This window comes from Ammodytes marinus (assembly GCF_949987685.1).
Source record: "Ammodytes marinus genome assembly, chromosome: 8".
Taxonomy (NCBI): domain Eukaryota; kingdom Metazoa; phylum Chordata; class Actinopteri; order Uranoscopiformes; family Ammodytidae; genus Ammodytes; species Ammodytes marinus.
In genome coordinates, this window is record NC_137212.1 from 31,646,141 (window position 1) to 31,665,135 (window position 18,995).

General features: G+C 41.9%; 1 protein-coding gene across 1 annotated transcript in view; it reads right to left on the reverse strand.

Annotated features, from left to right (window-relative positions):
• mcf2l2 (MCF.2 cell line derived transforming sequence-like 2) overlaps positions 1-18,010 on the reverse strand; it is a gene marked incomplete at its 5' end in the record, with an annotated part of 282,391 nt that extends 264,381 nt beyond the window's left edge. Inside the window, one exon of the mRNA XM_080033371.1 lies at positions 17,932-18,010. Within this exon, the coding sequence (XP_079889497.1) occupies positions 17,932-18,010 (79 nt within the window). The remainder of the gene's footprint in view (positions 1-17,931) is intronic.
• Between the last annotated feature and the right edge of the window lie 985 nt (positions 18,011-18,995).

Here is an 18,995-nt window from a genome sequence, read left to right on the forward strand (position 1 = left end):
CAAAGTGCTGTACATAGTGCATTCAGTAGGTAAACAATGAAGGTAAAATAACAATAACCAAAATAAAAGACGTAAAGCCCATACATCCACATAAACACAGATAGTAGTGCAGAGGTAAGTAAGTAGTGCAGAGGTTAATGGGGAGGAAACACCAGGGTGTACATATGGGTTTTGAGCCTTGATTTAAAGGCAGAAATGTAGGGGGAATCACATTTGTCAGGTGGCAGTTGGTTCCACAAGCACGGAGCAACTAGTGCAAAGTACATTTCTGAGAGTTGTGCCAGTGGCATGGCTGTATACGCTGGTCACCAAAAGAAAGTGATAGTCTACAGTAGCTCAGGAGAGAGTGACATCTCAATTCCACTTAACGACACCACTGATGAGAGTTCAGATGGCCAGAAAGATGATGATGGTGACTTTGTCATTGTGACACAATGACGCACAAATCACCCCACGTAGTGGGGTGATTTGTGCGACAAGACAACTTTTTTTCCGAAAGCTATATTTCTTAAACAGTTTATTCCAGATCCAAAGTTTTTATTGCCAGGGATGCACAACATCCTGAAATATATGTACATATTTGAGTTGGAGACATAACTGTCAAGGCCTCACTTTAAAATCACTTTGAGTAAAAAGTTGCACAAATCACCCCACCTTCCCCTATATATATATTTTTTTTTTTTTTTTTTTTTTTCATATTGGTTGTTTGTTTTTGTTTCTTGTTGTGTGTGTTTGTGTTTCTGATGCAGGACTGTTTGTGATTGGGTGGGATATGGGTGGGGTATGTGCGGGAGGGAAAAAAGGGGGAAAAAAAATTAATAATCCATTGTATTGCAGCTGCATGATAGTACTTTGTGATTTAATAAAAAAACCTTTGAAAGCTAGATGGGCGTATCTCCCTTCCCCCGACGTGAGGCGGAGTAAAAATCTCACAAGATAGCGACGCGCATAAACCAGGATTACTGGATGCCATGTGAATAACTGAGGTCAGCACAGATGATACATCCATATTATATACTATCTATGGAGCAAACACGCACACAAGTACGCACATAGACGCCCCCCCTCTCCTGAAGTGGAGAGGGGGGGGGGGGCAATCGTGCTTGGGTACGGTACAGGGCAACTTTGCCTAGTGTGAGTGCACCTTTAGTTAATGAGGCGAGCCCTGTGTTTGTAGTGAAGGGGATAAGAGTAGTGACCCCACACTGTATCCAACTGCACCACAACCCTGTCCAGCCTTACCACCAGATGACAGTGGGAGTCCCTCCAAATCAAAGTCAATTTAAAGTTAGGGATAATCATTTGGATACCCTGTCAGGCTATGCTCTGTGCTGCCAGGAATCGATAACAAATCAGAATACAAAAGAATTTTCGCTAATTAAATAATAAGTAGGGGAGAACGGGGTAATGTGAGACACTTTTTACAAATGCTCCCCTCTAAGCGAACTAAAATGATTTATCACTCAAATTTACACATTTCCCATTAATTACGGATGTTTCCTAGAAATGGGCATTAGCAGAATTTATTCAAGACAAAGGGCAGTGAAAATATGATTGTTTAAAAAAAAGTTGTCTTAAACTGAGACAGACCAGAGAAATCAAGGGGGGTAAACTGATCCACTTACTTTTTCCACTCTGAAACTACCATAACAACACAAATTGTAACAGTTAGAATCCTGACAGCTAGCTTGAAAACCAAATATTCCAAAACGAATGTCGGACTAGTAACAGAATCATGGGGTTTGGTCAATTAAGCAAAACAATTTTCTAAACACTTGAAAGTAACTCTGAACAAATACTTTTTTATTTTTTAAAGGTATTTTTAAGCTTTATTTGATTGGACAGAGTTGAAATGGGGAGACAGAGAGAGAAGGGGGATGACCTGCAGTATAGGTCCACGGGTCGAATTCGAACCCGCAACCACTGCAACAAAGGCCGGAGCCTATATGGTACGCGCTCTATCCACTACGCCACCAGAGCGCCCCAACTCTGAACAAATACAACATACAATTCATATTCAATAATTAACATTCAATAATTAACATTCAAATGACAGATAGAACCAGTTAAATTAAAACACAGTCTGCGTGTTAGAACACAGGACCCTTCGAGCCAGCTAGTGTCTGGGGGTCAGAGCAAAGGACAATCAGAACCAGCTAGAACAGCCTGGGACTCAGAACACAGGACTAGACCCAGCTGTCATTTTTCATCTTTTGAGTCTTTGATTAATATTTGTCTGCATTTGTTTTATTGGGATCATTCATTGAATAAAGACATTATTATATATATTACTTAGAGTCTATTGATGTTAAAGGTCACTCTCCTGTCCCCCACATACATTTGTGCAAACCATGCCCTTGCTGACACCCCTTCAACCATCAACCCCCACCTCCAGCCCACATTGTCTTTTGTCTTATTCAAACTAGTCTCCTTGATACCTTAAATATAATGGATTCATTAAAAGAGGGCACAGACACTGTCTCACTTTACCCCACAGCATTTGTCTCACTTTACTGCCACAATTTCAGAAAAAACTACCTCTCAGAAATTCAGGCTAATCTTCAGTTATCATCATCACATGGTTTCATATGTTGGTAGTTCATCAACATGTATGATACAAGTTTTTCTACCTGAATCAATTTGATTTGACACAACAATCGATTAAGTTGACAGCAAGAAAATGTACTTTTACATGCAAAAAATGCATTTTTGTGAAAAAAATATGCTTACAACATCACCATGAGGTCCACTCTTTCATGGCCAAGGGGAAATGAGAGAGGCTTGAAAACATATATCTCACATGACCAAAAATGTGTTCCATTTCCTAGATACAGGGGGTGTCTCACATTACCCGATGTCTCACATTCCCCCGTTCTCCCCTATATTAAGTACAGCAACATGATTTGAAGAAAATGTCAAATTATGGCTCAGTTATTCATTGGATGTTTGACAGTGACTTTCTTGTATTCCACAGTGTGTATACAGTGCGTGTAGAATGTGTTGGTTGTGTGACGGTGACTGTCTCCTGCAGCTTTGCTCCCATGCCATCAAAGACCACAGTACTGTGGCTTTACATGTCTTTCTTCTTATCATTTCAGATGAACATAACACAGCAAATATAACTTTGTTTGTGAAAGTCATGACATCTCAGCACTAATAGTTGATTCTTGAGTGAATACTTCACAGCGGACCACCCACTGCCATGTCAACCACAATCCAAAGACAGCATTTCATTTAACTGCACTCAATCATATTAATTCATCATATCACTATTTTTGTGATAAAAACTAGATTTATTTCAAATGACATTGTTTGCGTCTCTCATGGTTAATATGTTTTGTTTCTGATATTTCTATTATTTGAAATGCCATATGAAAGCACCAACATCTTTCACCAAGAAACAGTTTTTGTCAAAAGAAGATAACAAGCTCAACGACCAAACAAATCCAAAATCAGATAAAGTAATGTGTCAAACAGTTACATTAAAACAGGATTTAAAACACTGCTACACAAAGGATTCAACCTGCCAACACAGCTGTAATGCTTATACTGCACATCAACCACAAAATACACAAATCTATAAGAACAAAAAACATGATTTCACTGTGTGTCAGTTATCAGACCTTGTCCTTGAATGCCATACAATCTCTCATTAATAAAGACAAAGACGCTTTCAGTTCCTCCACTTCTAATGGATCCTCACAATGCACAAGTGGCACCAAACAAACAGGCAGGACTAATGCCTCGACCTGACACTTTATAAGACCTCTAGTCACAGAGTATGAATGTCATTCACTCAAACACACACACACACACACACACACACACACACACACACACACACACACACACACACACACTTGGAACATTGCGAAAATAGTCGATTCATTTCTTACACATTACTGATCCCATGCTGCTGCTGCTCTGAAACAATCCACAGACAGAAGGCTCCTAGCCAGGCGCCTAGACCTGCGTCCAGTCCACAGACAGACACATACACACTAACACACACACAGGTCCGCTCACACTATGATCCAGTCCTCAGGGGCAGCTCTCCCTCAACACTGAAGGACAAGCCCTCCTCTTTAGTCCATATAGTGAAAGAGAGTGAGAGAGAGTGGGGAATGTGTGTGTGTGTGTGTGTGTGTGGGGCTCAGTCTTTACCACAGTTTACATAAATATCTTCAACAATACTGTCATCAGACACGGGGACTTCCCCCCCTCCCCTCTGCATCCTTCCCTGTTTACTCCCACCTTCACACAACTGGGTTCCTGACCTTTTACATGACATATCACCTCCAATGGCCGCTTTTCCCCGGCCTCTTTATCTAACCACACTTTGGACTTTTCATCCTTTTTTACCTGTTCTTTTGTATTTTTGAATGTGTCCCTTTATCCTTAAAGGCAGCGCTGGCAGTGGAAGCAGCAGAAGAGTGGCCGGTCCCCACAGTGTTAAGACTGTGTGTGTTCACAGACGGCTAGGGTGACCAGATCCACATTAACCAGATGTGGGACAAAGGCTAGGTTTGTGTGGGACAATGTGGGATACCAATGCATCAAGGTATAGTCTAAAATAACTTTTTTTTAAATAAGCATTTCTGTTCTGCCCCTTTGCATTTAACATTACTATGCTTTGCCATCTGGTTGATTCAGAAGCACATAACAGCCTGCAAATGAAAATGTAACAAATATATCTTATTTAAATGCAACTTTCCCAAGGTCTCTCACGTGAGGAAACATAGTAACATTGGGCTTTCATGCTATTTCATGCGCAGAACATGACTCGCCCCGTGCATCCCACCCACTCTGCACTACAGTCAATTTGGCTGATCCAGGATCAGCAGCTGCGTGCAGCCAAACATAGCATCATGCTAGCCTAAAGGTGCGAACACACAACACATGTTACACGCGTACAGACGCGTATAAAATCGGCTATTTTTCCATAGGGAACCATTGGTTTACGCGCGTACATGGCGCGTAGATGCGTCACTCGCGCTAAAGCAACATTTTAGCCACGTCAGCTGCGTATGAGCCGCGTATACGCATCTACGCGCCTACGCAGCTACGGGCGGAGTTCAAAAAATTTAACTTTTTACGCTCCTACGCATGACGATTAGCCACGTTGGCCAATCAGCGTTGGGCTTGACCCAACGTCACATACATTGGCACGGTCGGAGAAATGTGTGCTGTACACAGAGGCTGATGAGAGACACCGAGGAGGAAAATGTATTGCAGGCAGCCGAGCCGGTGCTGTATGACAGCAGCTCGGGAATAGAAGACGTGGGGAGAGTAAACCAGGAGAATGGACTTCCTGGTTAATTCAGTGAATATGTGCGGCTGTGCTTTAGCCGATAAAACAAGTTAGCGCCGTATAGCATTAGTTAACTCACCCGGTTGTGTGCGGGTGGCTAGCGCCTCATATTATGAACCCAAACATGACGGCTATGTCCGTGGGACTTTCACAACAAGTACAGCGAAGCACCGGTGTTGATCTACGCCAGCCACGGTCCCCTGTCACAGCCAGGTAGGGTAATGTTGGCTACTTGGCTTTATGTTGTGCCGCCGTGCACCGATACTGCTGTAACTGTGTTTGTTATGTAGCTGCCGTGAATATGCAATGCTGTTTTAATGCTAGGCTATTTCTGCTGTTCAGTTTGTCTTTTGGCACAGTTGTTGGCCGTGTTGTTGTTGTTTTTGTGCGGACATGCACGCTGTTGTGTCGGGTCGGGTCTGATCGCAGCCATGGTTAATTAGGGGAAATACAATATCGGGAGGGAGACTACGCGCGTAGAACCATTTTTGACACCAAATGATCAAGCAACATTTTAGCTGCGTTACGCATGTAAATCTTACTCGGGTAACGCGTGTAGTGTGTTCGCACCTTAAAGGGACTCTTACCGATCCTGCAATTGAGAATTACAGCACTATCATACCATCCCGCCTCCCTCCAATGCCCCCACACCCTCATTCCATGCTTGTATCACTGGTTTCACTTCAGAGTTGTCGGCCAGAATACCACTTATGGCCAAAGGCGTCAGACTATAAGCATGAGACTAGGAGAGGAGGAGTAGGGTTTTATCCGCTCTTTATTTTCCTTCTTTCACAGGCACAGTCGCATATAGATCGCGGGAAAAGAACAAAGGTTTAAACTCCGCTCGTGAGGAGACGTTACAACAGCTGTTGCGACCCGCGAATCGCATGCAAACTATATTATAACAGCGATTGGGACTGCATGTACATACTCACACACGGGTGATTCATATTTAAACTCAGATAAACACGTTTCCATGTGGAATGATCGCTTACTGCGGCAACGCTCACACATCTGACCGAGGGAGAAGAGAACGGAAACTAAACAGGCTCTCTGGCCGACTGACGTCACGGCCCTAACTGACTGCTATCCACACTGAACAAAACACATCTTAACACTGTAAGAAATAACAACACTGTAACTTATGAATGTTGGGGCCTTTTCTACAATGGTCGCTACTCGCTACTGTCTGCCGTGGAATCAAAACAAACCCTCTAGTTGAGAATGCGCAATACAGAAGCAGACCGCAAACAGACAGGTCTGTCGGCCAATCAAATCGTTCGGACCGAACGATTTGATTGGCCGGTTGAATTTTATATACATTTTTCACAATATTATGAGATTGAAATCATTGTTTGTTTTTACTCCTGGTGGGTCTGTCTTATATTTTAGAGTGTAATTACCTTATTAATACCATTTTAACCTAATCCAAAAAAAGTGTAAAAATGCAACAAAGGTAAGAGTCCCTTTAAGGCCCTGTTTTTTTTTTTTTTGTTTTTTTTTAACCTTTATTTTTCCAGATAAAACATTAAGAACAGTTTCTTAACCTGGGATTATAATCTGATTTTGGTCATTTGATCACAAATGGCCAGCTCTCAGTCCGCGTGTTCACACTTGTCTTTTCACATCTGACTTCTTTGTCTACTTGTGATTGGATAGCATTTACCCGCTCTGTATGTAAATCAACACGCACATCATTTCCGTTTGCATTGGTGTTTTTAACCGGTGGGGTTCAAACAAGTAAACATACAGGGCTGTACAGTGCTACAGTTTTAATCGCATTTGCTATTAAAATGCATTCCGTGCAAAGATAATTACAAGTCTAGGTTGACGAGATAGGCTACTGTCTCATTTAGACAAGGAGGAGCGATGCATTAAAACTCGCCAAATGCGGGTAAATATCATAGATAGTATATAAAAGTAAAAACTCTTAGGCGAGTAATGCTGGGCTTACACTACACGACTTTTCACGCGATTTGACAGTCGCAGACAATCTTCCAATGTCGGACTGAAATCACAGAAGTCGTGCTGGAGTTGTGGCGCGAGCACGTAATCTCAGTCGTTTGGTGTATGGTGGTCTTCTGACCCGATTTCAGCCAGTCTTCTTCCCGTCTTGACGTTCCGACATTATCAAACAGGTTTGATATTATCGTTAGTCTTAGGGGGTTGGCTCAAGCGAAATGACGTAAACACTGTCGCACTCGCATGGACCAAGCACGACGCAGGAGGAGCGGCATTAGTCGCGACCTGTGTCCGTCTGTGCAGGGACTTATTTTGGATACTTTTTCCTTGAAGCCTCGGCGGGAGAACCAGGCTGACAGCCGCGCAACCTTAACACTTTACCGTCAAATACAGGGTTAGGAGTTAAAGTTATTGGGGGACGAGATCAGCAAATAAAGATGGTCAAATAACTAAAGGAAGTCCCCCGCTCGGAATATTGAATTAACCTTTTTTTAATTAAATAATCACTATCGTGTTTGCGGAAATAATATTAATCTCAAAAGGAATCTAGTTGTAGTCTTGCAATATGAGACCCGTCTTTTCAAAATCTCACTCTGTGACCGAAAACTAATGACTAGTTGTCTTCAGGTGTGAGTTGATTGTCTTTAGATGTAAGAGGGTTTCAGTCTTCAGTCTTTTCAAAGTCTTTTAAAAGTCCTCTAGTGTAAGCCCAGCATAAATTATTACGCCACTTTGGCTGGTGAAAGATGTGTGCTCGCCGGGAGGCTTTTCTAACGTCTGCCTCTACACTCTTGTCACCAGCACCAGTACACGGCTACAGTTAAGTTACTGCTTGTGCGAACAGAATATTTCCTGTGTGCCTTCACATTAAAAGCCTGTTACTAGCCAAACGCGAGTTGACTTTTATGTTAAGCAGATAAGAACAGGAGTCGCTGCCTTGCAGCTCACCAGTCAATAGCAGCGATTTCTGTGTTTTCAGATTTACGCAGTGAAATGAAAACAGAGGACAGAAAGCTTGTCATTTGCAATACTGCCGGATGCAACTAATGTTCATGAGGCTTCTATAAAAGCTGCATGAACGCCAGTGATGCATTTTCAACGTATTTCCGCTCAGGCAGGGGGCGGCAGTTGAGTAGGAGGTCCCTAATGTGGACAAAAGCCACATTGCGAATGTGGTTTTTGTGATCCGATCTCAAGAGTGTTGAGAGTGTTTTCACCTGTAGTTGGAGCTGTATTCATGTGATCAGATCACATTACGTTAGCTGTACTTCAGATTTAATCCTGATTTGTGATCCTCACTGTTCAGCTGATATACTGTATTCTGACATTGTATGTTCTCCAGTTGATGTGTACATACATGACACTTACTTCAGTCACTTCTTTTAAATCACTTCATTTTGATAGATCTGCTTTTACGTGATGCCGTCTTTCTCATTGTCTTACCCTTACCCTAGCACCTTTTAATCTCATTTGGTTTATTGGACTTTATAGATGCTCCATCTTCCCTTGTTTTTAAAGAATGATGTGTAAACAGTATATGGATATGTGTATTGACTTGATGTATTTGTGTATTTGATTTGGATTTGCTTCTGTATCCTGTCAAAGCACTTTGTAAACCATTGCTTTTAAAGGTGTTGTATAATTAAAGTTATTATTAGTATTAATATGCATATGTTCTATTCCTGGCACTGTGTACATTATGTTTGCACCCTTATGATCTTTACTCATATCATTTGTGTATTTTGTTTATATTTGTTGCCTACTCTTTATACTGCAGCTGGGGACCAACAATCTCCCTTTTGATAAATAAAGTGCTATCTTAACTTTTCTTATCATCTTGCTTGATTGGTGAAAATGAGCTCCTTTATTATTTAAGATTTAGGAATGTATTCCGCTTGACAAGTGCAGCTATTCTCTCCACCTCTGCATAGGCTGAATCTGTAGATAATTATTACAATGTCTCAAGTCTGCTCACACTCTTTTGCTCAACACCACCTGCTTACCCGATCTGTTCAGGATTGACCCGCTTAGAAGAATCAAGTGCAAAGAGAACACAAGTCTGGACTGTGAATCAAAGTGGATCAAGGCTAGCTGCTCCACAGTGTTGTTGTGAGCACAGTTGGTGGACTGGCCCCGGTCCAAGTGACAAAAAGAAAGACAAACGCTTTCCAAAGGATATGCTGGCCCACCAGTCAGGAAGAGGAAGTGGAGAGAATACAGCTTTGACGTCATGACAACAAAGGTCAAGGGCTATGGGGGGGAGGGGGGTATGGGTAATACCTCCAACCCCAGGCAGCTTTCACAAGGCAGCAATGCAGAGTACAGTAGTTGTGAATAGTGAGAACTAGGTGCTGTTTATACTGAAACACGAAAGTATTTTCGCAGATGCACTATATCATTTACATGAAAACAGCAAACGCAGACATGAAACCGCAAAGTTTTGAGATCAACTCCCAGGGAGAAAACTTTGGAAAACACAACGGTTTTGGTTTCTTGTAAACTGCGAAACCATTTTCCCTGGTAACGCTGACGTCACGGCTCCACTTCACACATGCGTAGTCTATAACATTTGCTGTCAAAATACCCACAAGCAAGTTAGAAAGTTAGAAGACAACATGCACGGTGTCTCCACTGCACCATCACTGTGATCAGCGGAGAGTGTCATGCAGGGCTCAAATATAACACTCGCCAATTTAGTCTAAGAGATTAGTAAATTATTGAGACCACCCGACACTTTTTCTGGGGAAAGATTTGTGCTCTGCCGGTTTTTCTAGCAAAATAAACTTGTGTCACCACCTGTAATGCCAGGGACACGGCTCTCTCTACCTTAAAAAACACTATCTATAGATCAGCGTGCAGCGGTTAAGTTACTGTTCAAACAAACAGAGCATTAAGCATTCACAGTAAAAGCATTTCACTGGCTTCACATTAATAGAATTTCACTGGACAAACGTGAGTTGACTTTTATTTTGAAGTAAGCCGAACAGGAAGGTAGTTGCTCACAAAGCCCCTTCACTATCAGCATATCTTCTGTTTTCACAAGTTCAATGCGGTGAAATAAGAGGACAGAAAGCTTGTCATTTACAATACTTGTAACCCCAAGCTTACACCACCCGCTTTATGAATGTTAGTGGCATTAATTTTTGGTTACAGTAAGGTTTTATGCATCAAATTGTACTGGAAGAGCTATCTACTAGGCTAAGTGTCACCGCTGACTATTGGCTTGGCATGCCTACTACAGCGATTTCGGCCCGTTTTCTCTGAAAACTTGTGTACGAGTGAAGTTCTCAAATCAATTGCGTCTGAACGGGTTAACTTTTGAAACTAAAAACGGGAAAACTGTCACATTTTCACCGTGTAAAGGGCCCCCTAGTTGTTTCTCAGCCATCAACAGCCCAATATCATTGCATCAGTTCATGATGATGCACTGTCTAGATAAATACTACTAAATAACTACGACTGGTAAATAAAATAGTGTTTGTTATGTTTGTTAATTATATTGTGAAATAATTAGTTTAACATTTTGGAGAAATACATTTCACAAACTGTAACATGTTGCATGTTGTTTTCTTAATCCTTGAGCCTTTACTTTTCATATGTGTTCTGTGGCCTGCTGAAAGCGTTGTTGAAGGGCTTCCTGAGGTCCTTCCTCACAGTGACGTTGGCAACATTGTGTCTGGACGTGAGGCCAGCCATACAGTGTCTGGCTGTAGTCAGATTGGCTTCACTGTAGAGCTGGGCAGATGGATACACTGTTGTTTGTCTGACCCCAATGACCTTTCATGTAACACTGTGACCAGATCCAAATGTTGCATTAAGGTCACAATGAAACAAACGGTAGAGCATGGCAACGTACTGTGCTTTATTTCAGGTGAAAGGGATCTCTCTTTTCTGACGACTGAGATCGAACACACACATCTGACCCAGTGCTACGCTAGCTTATTAGCTAATGGTAAGAGCAGATGTATATCATGGACTACAGTGATAAAGTGTTCAACAGGGACGAGCCACACTTTTATAGAACAACTCACTTTTTGTCTTTTAAGTAACATAAGCGCCCAAGATGTTTAGCTGCATATTTAAGCCCCTGTGGACTAGTAAACGTTGAAGAACGTTTTTAAATATATAGCGGACACAGATCAACAGAAGTAGGGCCTATTCATTTGAATGTAAATGTTCATTAACGTATGGATCAATAAGTTTACTGAACAAGTTTCCTCAGTGAGAATGTATTGCTCAAACTCTGAGCAAAAACTGGTCGGAGCAGGTTAGCCTCTGTGACCACGGTGATCTAGCCAGGTAAAAAGAGAGCCACCTTTAGTGATACTGAAAACTCTGGCTTTAGACTCAACAGACCTCGCTCAGCTGGCTTCGTAGTATACCACTCTGGTCTACTCTCTGTCAACAACAGCTTCCACACATCTGTCAAACATATGTTGAGTTCTTAAAGCCTTTGAAGCCAACATATTGTAGCCATTACCTAGACATGTCCATGTTTGATCCAAGCCCTTCCTTTGCATGCCCCCCTCTCTCTGCATCCTTCTCACACATGGGGAAGATGCTCTTGTGTGGAACACAAAGTACTCGGTAGTCATTTATCTTGACTCCATTCACACCCAGTCAGTTGTGTCTGTCATGCTAATCCTCCTAGCCCCATTACCAAGAGATGACTGAAGTCCTCTAAAGCTGCCAGGGCTCAATGTTACTCCACACAGACTGCCATGATAGGTGCTTCTTAAACAGGTCAAAGGATTATTACAGTTCATTATTATGTCATATGATTTTTTAATTTGTTTAAAGTAGCACCTTTGGATGAAAGCAATTGTTTCTTACCACATAATTGCCCAAGGCTGACAGCATGTGCATTTGTTTAGGAAGGGAGTGAATATGTAGATTAAGAGAGACCACAGATGGGTCATGATGAGATAATGTATACTGTATATATGTGACTATGTCAGATTAAAGGGATAGTTCAGTATTTTTTGAAGTGGGGTTGTATGTATTCATAGTTAGTCATAGTTACCTTATGGAGATGGTGATCAGCACTGTCATTTTAAAGAGTTTAGGGGAGATGATGCAGTAGAAGAAGTCAGTGTTTTATTGTTACAGAGAAGAACACGTTTTCCCTCTACATAATGCTAACCTAAAACCTTAATATCTCTTCAATTGAACGCTAAACTGAGATATTTTCCACATCTTTAGTTTGCCTCCAGACAGCTGTCTGTTTTTGTTTTCTTGTGTCTCTTGAATAATCTGCAGTAGCTCTGAGTCCAGAGGCTGATTGGAGGAGTGATAGTGTCTGGCAGCAAACTACAGCTGTGGAGAAAAGGCAGATGTGTGACAGTCTCACTGCCTAGTGTCTGCCTCCATGAATCCAACATTACATGTAACATGATTTATGTGTGTATGTACGTACAGTGGAACAGGCATCCCCTGCACACTCAGACATATTGTCCTTCTCTCTACTGTCTCTGGTTGCCAGAGCAACATTCAGCATCATGTCTCCATACAGTCTGACCCTTGTCACTGTGAAGGTCCCTCATGAGCTCCTGGAACACAGCAGCAGGCTGTGTCATACACTGACTGGGTTCAAGGAGCTCTACATGGAACAAGAATATGACTGTCTGTGTGAGCTGCAGGTCAGCCCACTAATCATCCTGACAGCACGTCTCAGTGGGACAAGAGGAGCCATCCATAAAGCGCTGTGTGTGTGTGTGTGTGTGTGTGTGTGTGTGTGTGTGTGTGTGTGTGTGTGTGTGTGTGTGTGTGAGGGGTGTGTGTGTGTGTGTGTGTGTGTGTGTGTGTGTGTGTGCGTGTGTGTGTGTGTGTGTGTTTATTGGTTTGGGTTTTGTTGTTGTTTGTTTGGTTTGCTTTTTCCTCTTGTGCATTGAGAAATATGTTCTAAATAGGTTGAAGTTCTAAGTTGAGTGTAAGGGTGAAGTCATTTTTGACCTTGCAAAAAGCAGGTCAATTCTTTTCTCCACTAGTTCCAGTACCTCTACTAGATGGAAGTAACTGGGCACAAATTCGTTTTTTCATCCCTAAAGCTAAACCAACTCAACCTTAATATTCAGTGATATCAATTTTGTATCAATCTGAAAATTATTTAAAAGGTTTTGGAAAGATAGATGAAAAAAAATATTCTGCTGATTAGAGTTGTAAATATACTATGATAATGTTGTTATGGAGAGCAATGAAGAACTATATCTTTTAGTATTTAGTTATGAGGATTTGAGTCAGAGACCTGGATCAAATCCTACTCTGTAAATATTTTTTTTAGCAAAATCATCTGTAGACATAACCAGCAATCTACTGGGAACTTGCACATTAGCATTGTTGCAGAATGCTAGTAGCTTATGTGCTGACTCCTCTCTTTGTATTTCTCTTTTCACACAGTAGCCCCTTTTCTACAGCCAGTGAAAGCCGGGAATATGCCGGAATTTCGGCCCTCGGCCCCGATGTACTGTTATCGGAACGGGGGAAGAAAGGTGCGAGAGATTGTTCCGGGAATTGTACTACCTCGGGGGGTAGTAAGATTGCCGACACAATCAGTTCCGCCTCTCTGTATAAATGCGGCCAGCTTGTTGTTGCGGAACAGGTGGGCGTTTGTTCCATAGCCACGTTTTAAACATGCGACCATGTTAGCAGTTGAAGGACGTGTGTTTAACATTAACCACGGCGGCCTGATGTCCCGTAAAAATCACCAAATAAAAGGAACGGCGTATATGAGTCTATGAGTCTATTTCTGTACAATGGGAAAGTTAGGCTAGGCTAAGCTAGGCTGCGACCGGATCGCCGCAGCTATTATTATCCTAAGGGGCACTTTACACGACAACACGAATCGACAGCAATCTCTGTGTAAAAGGGGCTAGTGTGGTGTAGTCACCAGCAGCGAGCTCACTCTCCCAGTTAGCAGCACCACAGTACAGCGTCAGGCTTTACAATGTAAATGCATTGTGGAAGTCCTCATCCCCTTATTGATTCTAAAGGCTGGAGCGCTCCTTCTCTTCTCTTAGTGTCTCTGTCCAGTGTGTCTAAAGCTTGCCATCTGCTCATCACTGCTCACTCATTAGTGTCATGTGAAACAGAGAGAGAGAGCAGGAGCAAAGGGCTCCAATGATGGGACATCACTGATCTGATGCTCCTTTATAACCACTGCATTTAGCTAATCAGCCACTCTTGTCTCTATCCATCAGTGGTAGTTGTGTAGCATGAGCTGGACATTTTGTCAGTTGGGTTGCACTGAGAGACTCAGGCCCTGTTCTCACGGCAACACGAAACGGTGCAAACGCGGAAAAATTCCCGCAGTTGCACTATATCATGTACATGAAAACAGCAAACGCAAGCATGAAACCGCAAGTTTTTGAGATCACCTCCTAGGGAGGATTTTTTGGAAAACACGACGGTTTTGGTTTCTTGTAAACACCGAAACCATTTTCCCTGGTAACGCTCCACTTCACGTATGCATAGTCTATAACAGGGGTTCTCAACCTTCTGCAAGCTGGGCCCCCCCAAAGCTGGGTCATTGCAGTTGGGCCCCCCCACCGACCCTGACAACCCCCCCCCCACACACACACACACACACACACCACCCTACACAGATAGATAGATAGATAGATAGATAGATAGATAGATAGATAGATAGATAGATAGATAGATAGATAGATAGATAGATAGATAGATAGATAGATAGATAGATAGATAGATAGATAATCTATTATTGTTATTATCACAAGGGCTAGGCCAGTGGCGCACCTTTGAGTTGAACATTGGGTTTAGGGTTGGGGTCCGGACATTTCTTATATTTTAACGTTAAATTCTGGTGCACTTTAAAAGCTAATTATGAGATTGTATCAATGAGACACTGAGGAAATGTTTTTTTTTTTAAATCTCCTTAGAAGAGAAGAAAATAGTAGCCTAAATAGAACATACACAGAATAAATTCTACAATAGGTATACCTGTTATGAAAAAGCTTCACAAAACAAAGTCTATGATCAATGGGAAACACTGCTGTCTGACAACCCAGTTCAGAGAATGTTTCAACTATTGAGTCTTGGATTTGGAAAGTGGCCAGATTTAGCTCAAAATGCTACCTGCGATTAATGTGCTGTGCAGCCTGAACGCGGAGTTGTGTGTGTCTCAGTGGCGATTCCAGGAAATTTTGACTGGGGGTGGCCAAGGTGGGCCACAGAGCTAGAGTGGGGTGGCCATCGCACCCCTGAATGAATAGCATGTGATATGCTGTACAACCAATTCAAAGATGATTTATAATCCCAAATGCCCAAATCATGTTAGTATCCATTGTAATGTTTGTCAGAAAACTAAACCCCTGAAGGGGGGTCTGGGGGCATCCCCCCAGAAGATTTTTTTGTGTTTTTAACATGTAATCTAAGCATTCTGGTGCATTCTGGCGAAGATAATAAAGGAAAAAGTCAATATTTATTTCAGTTCAGATGAATAGTAAAATTAGCAAGACAACATAACTTGCTAGCAGCCAGATGCCTAACAACTGGACAGAGGGACGGATGACCACTAGCTTTTGACCAAATATCTTGCTAAAAAAATAAACCTTTATTTATGAAATTCTGCCCTAAGAACATGTTACACTTGCTAACTACAAACTTAAATTTTTTTATTCAGATTTCAAAAATCTGCTGGGACACGTGCCCATACACATGCATGGGTGGCACGCATGTCACAAGCACACTTATGCTGTTTTCAAGACCTTTGCTGACCAGAGACCAGTTCTAGTGGCCACAGTCCTACCATTAATTCAGTACTTGAAAATTGCAAACTGATCTCATATCAGTGGATTGGAGTGTTTGTGTGATGAACTTGGCAACTACCTATCAAAAAAAGTTAAGAAAGAAAAAAATACATATCATGTCTGAACTAGGCTACATATCAGGAAAAAAAAAAAAAAAAAAAAAAATCAGATTTTTTTTTTTTTCATCCCCCTCGCGCCCCCCCGGTAGAGTGTCCGCGCCCCCCCGGGGGGGCGCGCCCCACCGGTTGAGAACCACTGGTCTATAACATTTGCTGAACTTTCACTTTTTTTATTAAATTACATAAATAAATGTGCTTTTCCATGATATATTCTAATAATATGAGATGCACCTGTATTTAGTGTGTCCATCAAGACAGGTGATAATCATTGTTGAATCCCAAGATAGACATTTGATGCTTTGCTGTGTGCAAATATCATAGTAGTAGAGTTGTTTAAGTTGTGTGCATGCATGCGTGTGTGTGTGAGTATGTGTGTGTGTGTGTGTGTGTGTGTGTGTGTGTGTGTGTGCGGTGCGTGCGTGCGTTCGTGTGTGTGTGTGTGTGTGTGTGCGTGAATGCATGTGTGTTTGCATTGGTATGTGGTCTCAATGTAAACGTAATTCCCGGTTATACATTGGGTACCCATCCCTATTAAAATATGAAAATAGTAGACAATAGGTTTCGGCAACAATAATAAGTGAGAAATCCCCACAGACAGACTGACTACATAGTTTAATTAACACCTTTAGTGCGGCATAACATGTGAGCCAGCCTGTCTCCCAAAATAGCAATATCAGGCCTCCTTGCTTGGCAGAAGCTATGCTCAGTTTCCGTAGTAACAAGCTCCACCCTCCCCCCACACACACTCCTCTAAGCGATGTTGTAAGTGCAGTGATGGTGGATGCTGCTGTGTGTCCTATGATCTCTAGCCTGGCACACTGGCCCACTTCTCCAACAACGCAAGGAAACAACCCGAATGGAGGGGAGGAAAAAGGGATGGATGGATGGATGAGCAAGATTTGGATTTTTACAAAACACTTTTTACAATTCAACAGTTCAACAAAGTGCTTATGCTTTAAATTCCCAAAGAAGAAAGATGGGAAACCCAAGAAGTGTATAGTAGTGTATTATTCTACATATATTGATCTAACTAAATTGTGTACATGAAATAAGCATTGTGGCAATGGAAATAAGCATTATTAGCTATAAATGCTGTGCTGCTATATACGTATAGGAGATGTGTTGTCTGAGTGTCTAGCATCGGTCCCTATCACATAAACATGAAATGAAGAATGAAAATTCACCTGCATAAATGTTTACATTATTTGAAAATCCTTCCAAAAAAACAAGGGAAAAGCCAATCCTGGTCTAAATAAATATTTACTCAGAGGAAGCTAACATCATCACATGCTAATCTTATTCAGGATTAACATATGCTTTTGAAATAGACAATAACCTGCCAGACTATACTCACAGTGAAATAACACACAGCCTAATGTGTGTATGAATACGCTGATAACAGCAGAAACACCAACAGTGAACACACACCACATGTGCACAGCATCTCCCCTGCAGGAAAGCTCTCTCATCCACTCCTATTCTCTGCACGTTCCACACACACACACACACACACACACACACACACACACACACACACACACACACACACACACACACACACACACACATACACACACACACACACACACACACACACACACATAGCATTTCCAGGGAGGAGATAACGACCTTATAGGACACACATCTTCAACCATCCACTTAGACTAGCAACAGCAGGCTATACTCAGAAAGGAGACACTCTTTAGGCTCCAACCATCCACAGATTGTAATGTGAACACTAGGAAGATGTAGAAACGATGGAGCGACTCACCGACATCAGTAATGACACACTGCACCCTCTGTAGCAGCTCCTGAACCGACATCTCTTCTTCTCTCAGCCAGCACAGCATCTCAGGGGGTGGGTCACACCCACTCTCTCTCTATCTACTCTCACTCCCTCTCCCTCTCGTTCTACTCCCCTCTCTCTCCCTACTCCCCCTCTCTCTTTCTCTCGCTCTCTACTCCCCCCCCCCCCTCTCTCTCCCTACTCCCCCCTCTCTATATATATATCTACTCCCCCCCTCTCTCTCTGTCTCTCTCTAAATTCAATTCAAAAAAGCTTTATTGGCATTACTATTGTGGTACACAGTGTTGCCAAAGCATTACAGATATTACAAATAATAACCAAAGAGAACAACGTGAACAACATAAAACATTAAATAAATCAAATATGAAATAATAGACTTGAATTATTACAGGGAACACATTTAAGTTAACATTCAGAAATGCTAATGCTAATTACAAATAAGAAATAATTACTAGAGATGTTTCAATTCATCTAAAGAAAAGCTATATTATATGAAAACTAATAATCCTAATGAAAAACACTGCCCCTCTCTCTCTGTCTGCCTCCCCTCCTCTCCCTCTCTACCCCGGCTATCTCTCCTGTTATTGTTTGCTAATCCAATCCTTTCTAGTTATTTTCATTGATTTATTTTCCATTTAGTTGGAGCGTCTCCTCCACATGGTCACAGCATATAACCCCAATGCCGTGTGGAGGACAATGCTGAGGCCACTCAGACATATAGTCAGCCCGATCATGTCAAAGAATCAGCTTGTCACTCTGAAATAAGTCAAACAAGAGCAAAGAATGCAAAAAACCAAGTCAGTGAGCCAGTTAATTATGTCCAACCACGCAATACACAGTCAGTCACTCAACTGCTGTGTTAGTCCGAAAAAATAGCCAGCATATCATTAACGAAGAGAGCTAGAGTTTGAAAGTACATTCCTAAGTCAGAAAAACAAGAGACAACAAAAAATGTGCCATACATCCAAACAGTTCTTCAGTCCTCTTCATTGTCCAGACAAATACATCCAAAAAAAGAAGGCAAAAAC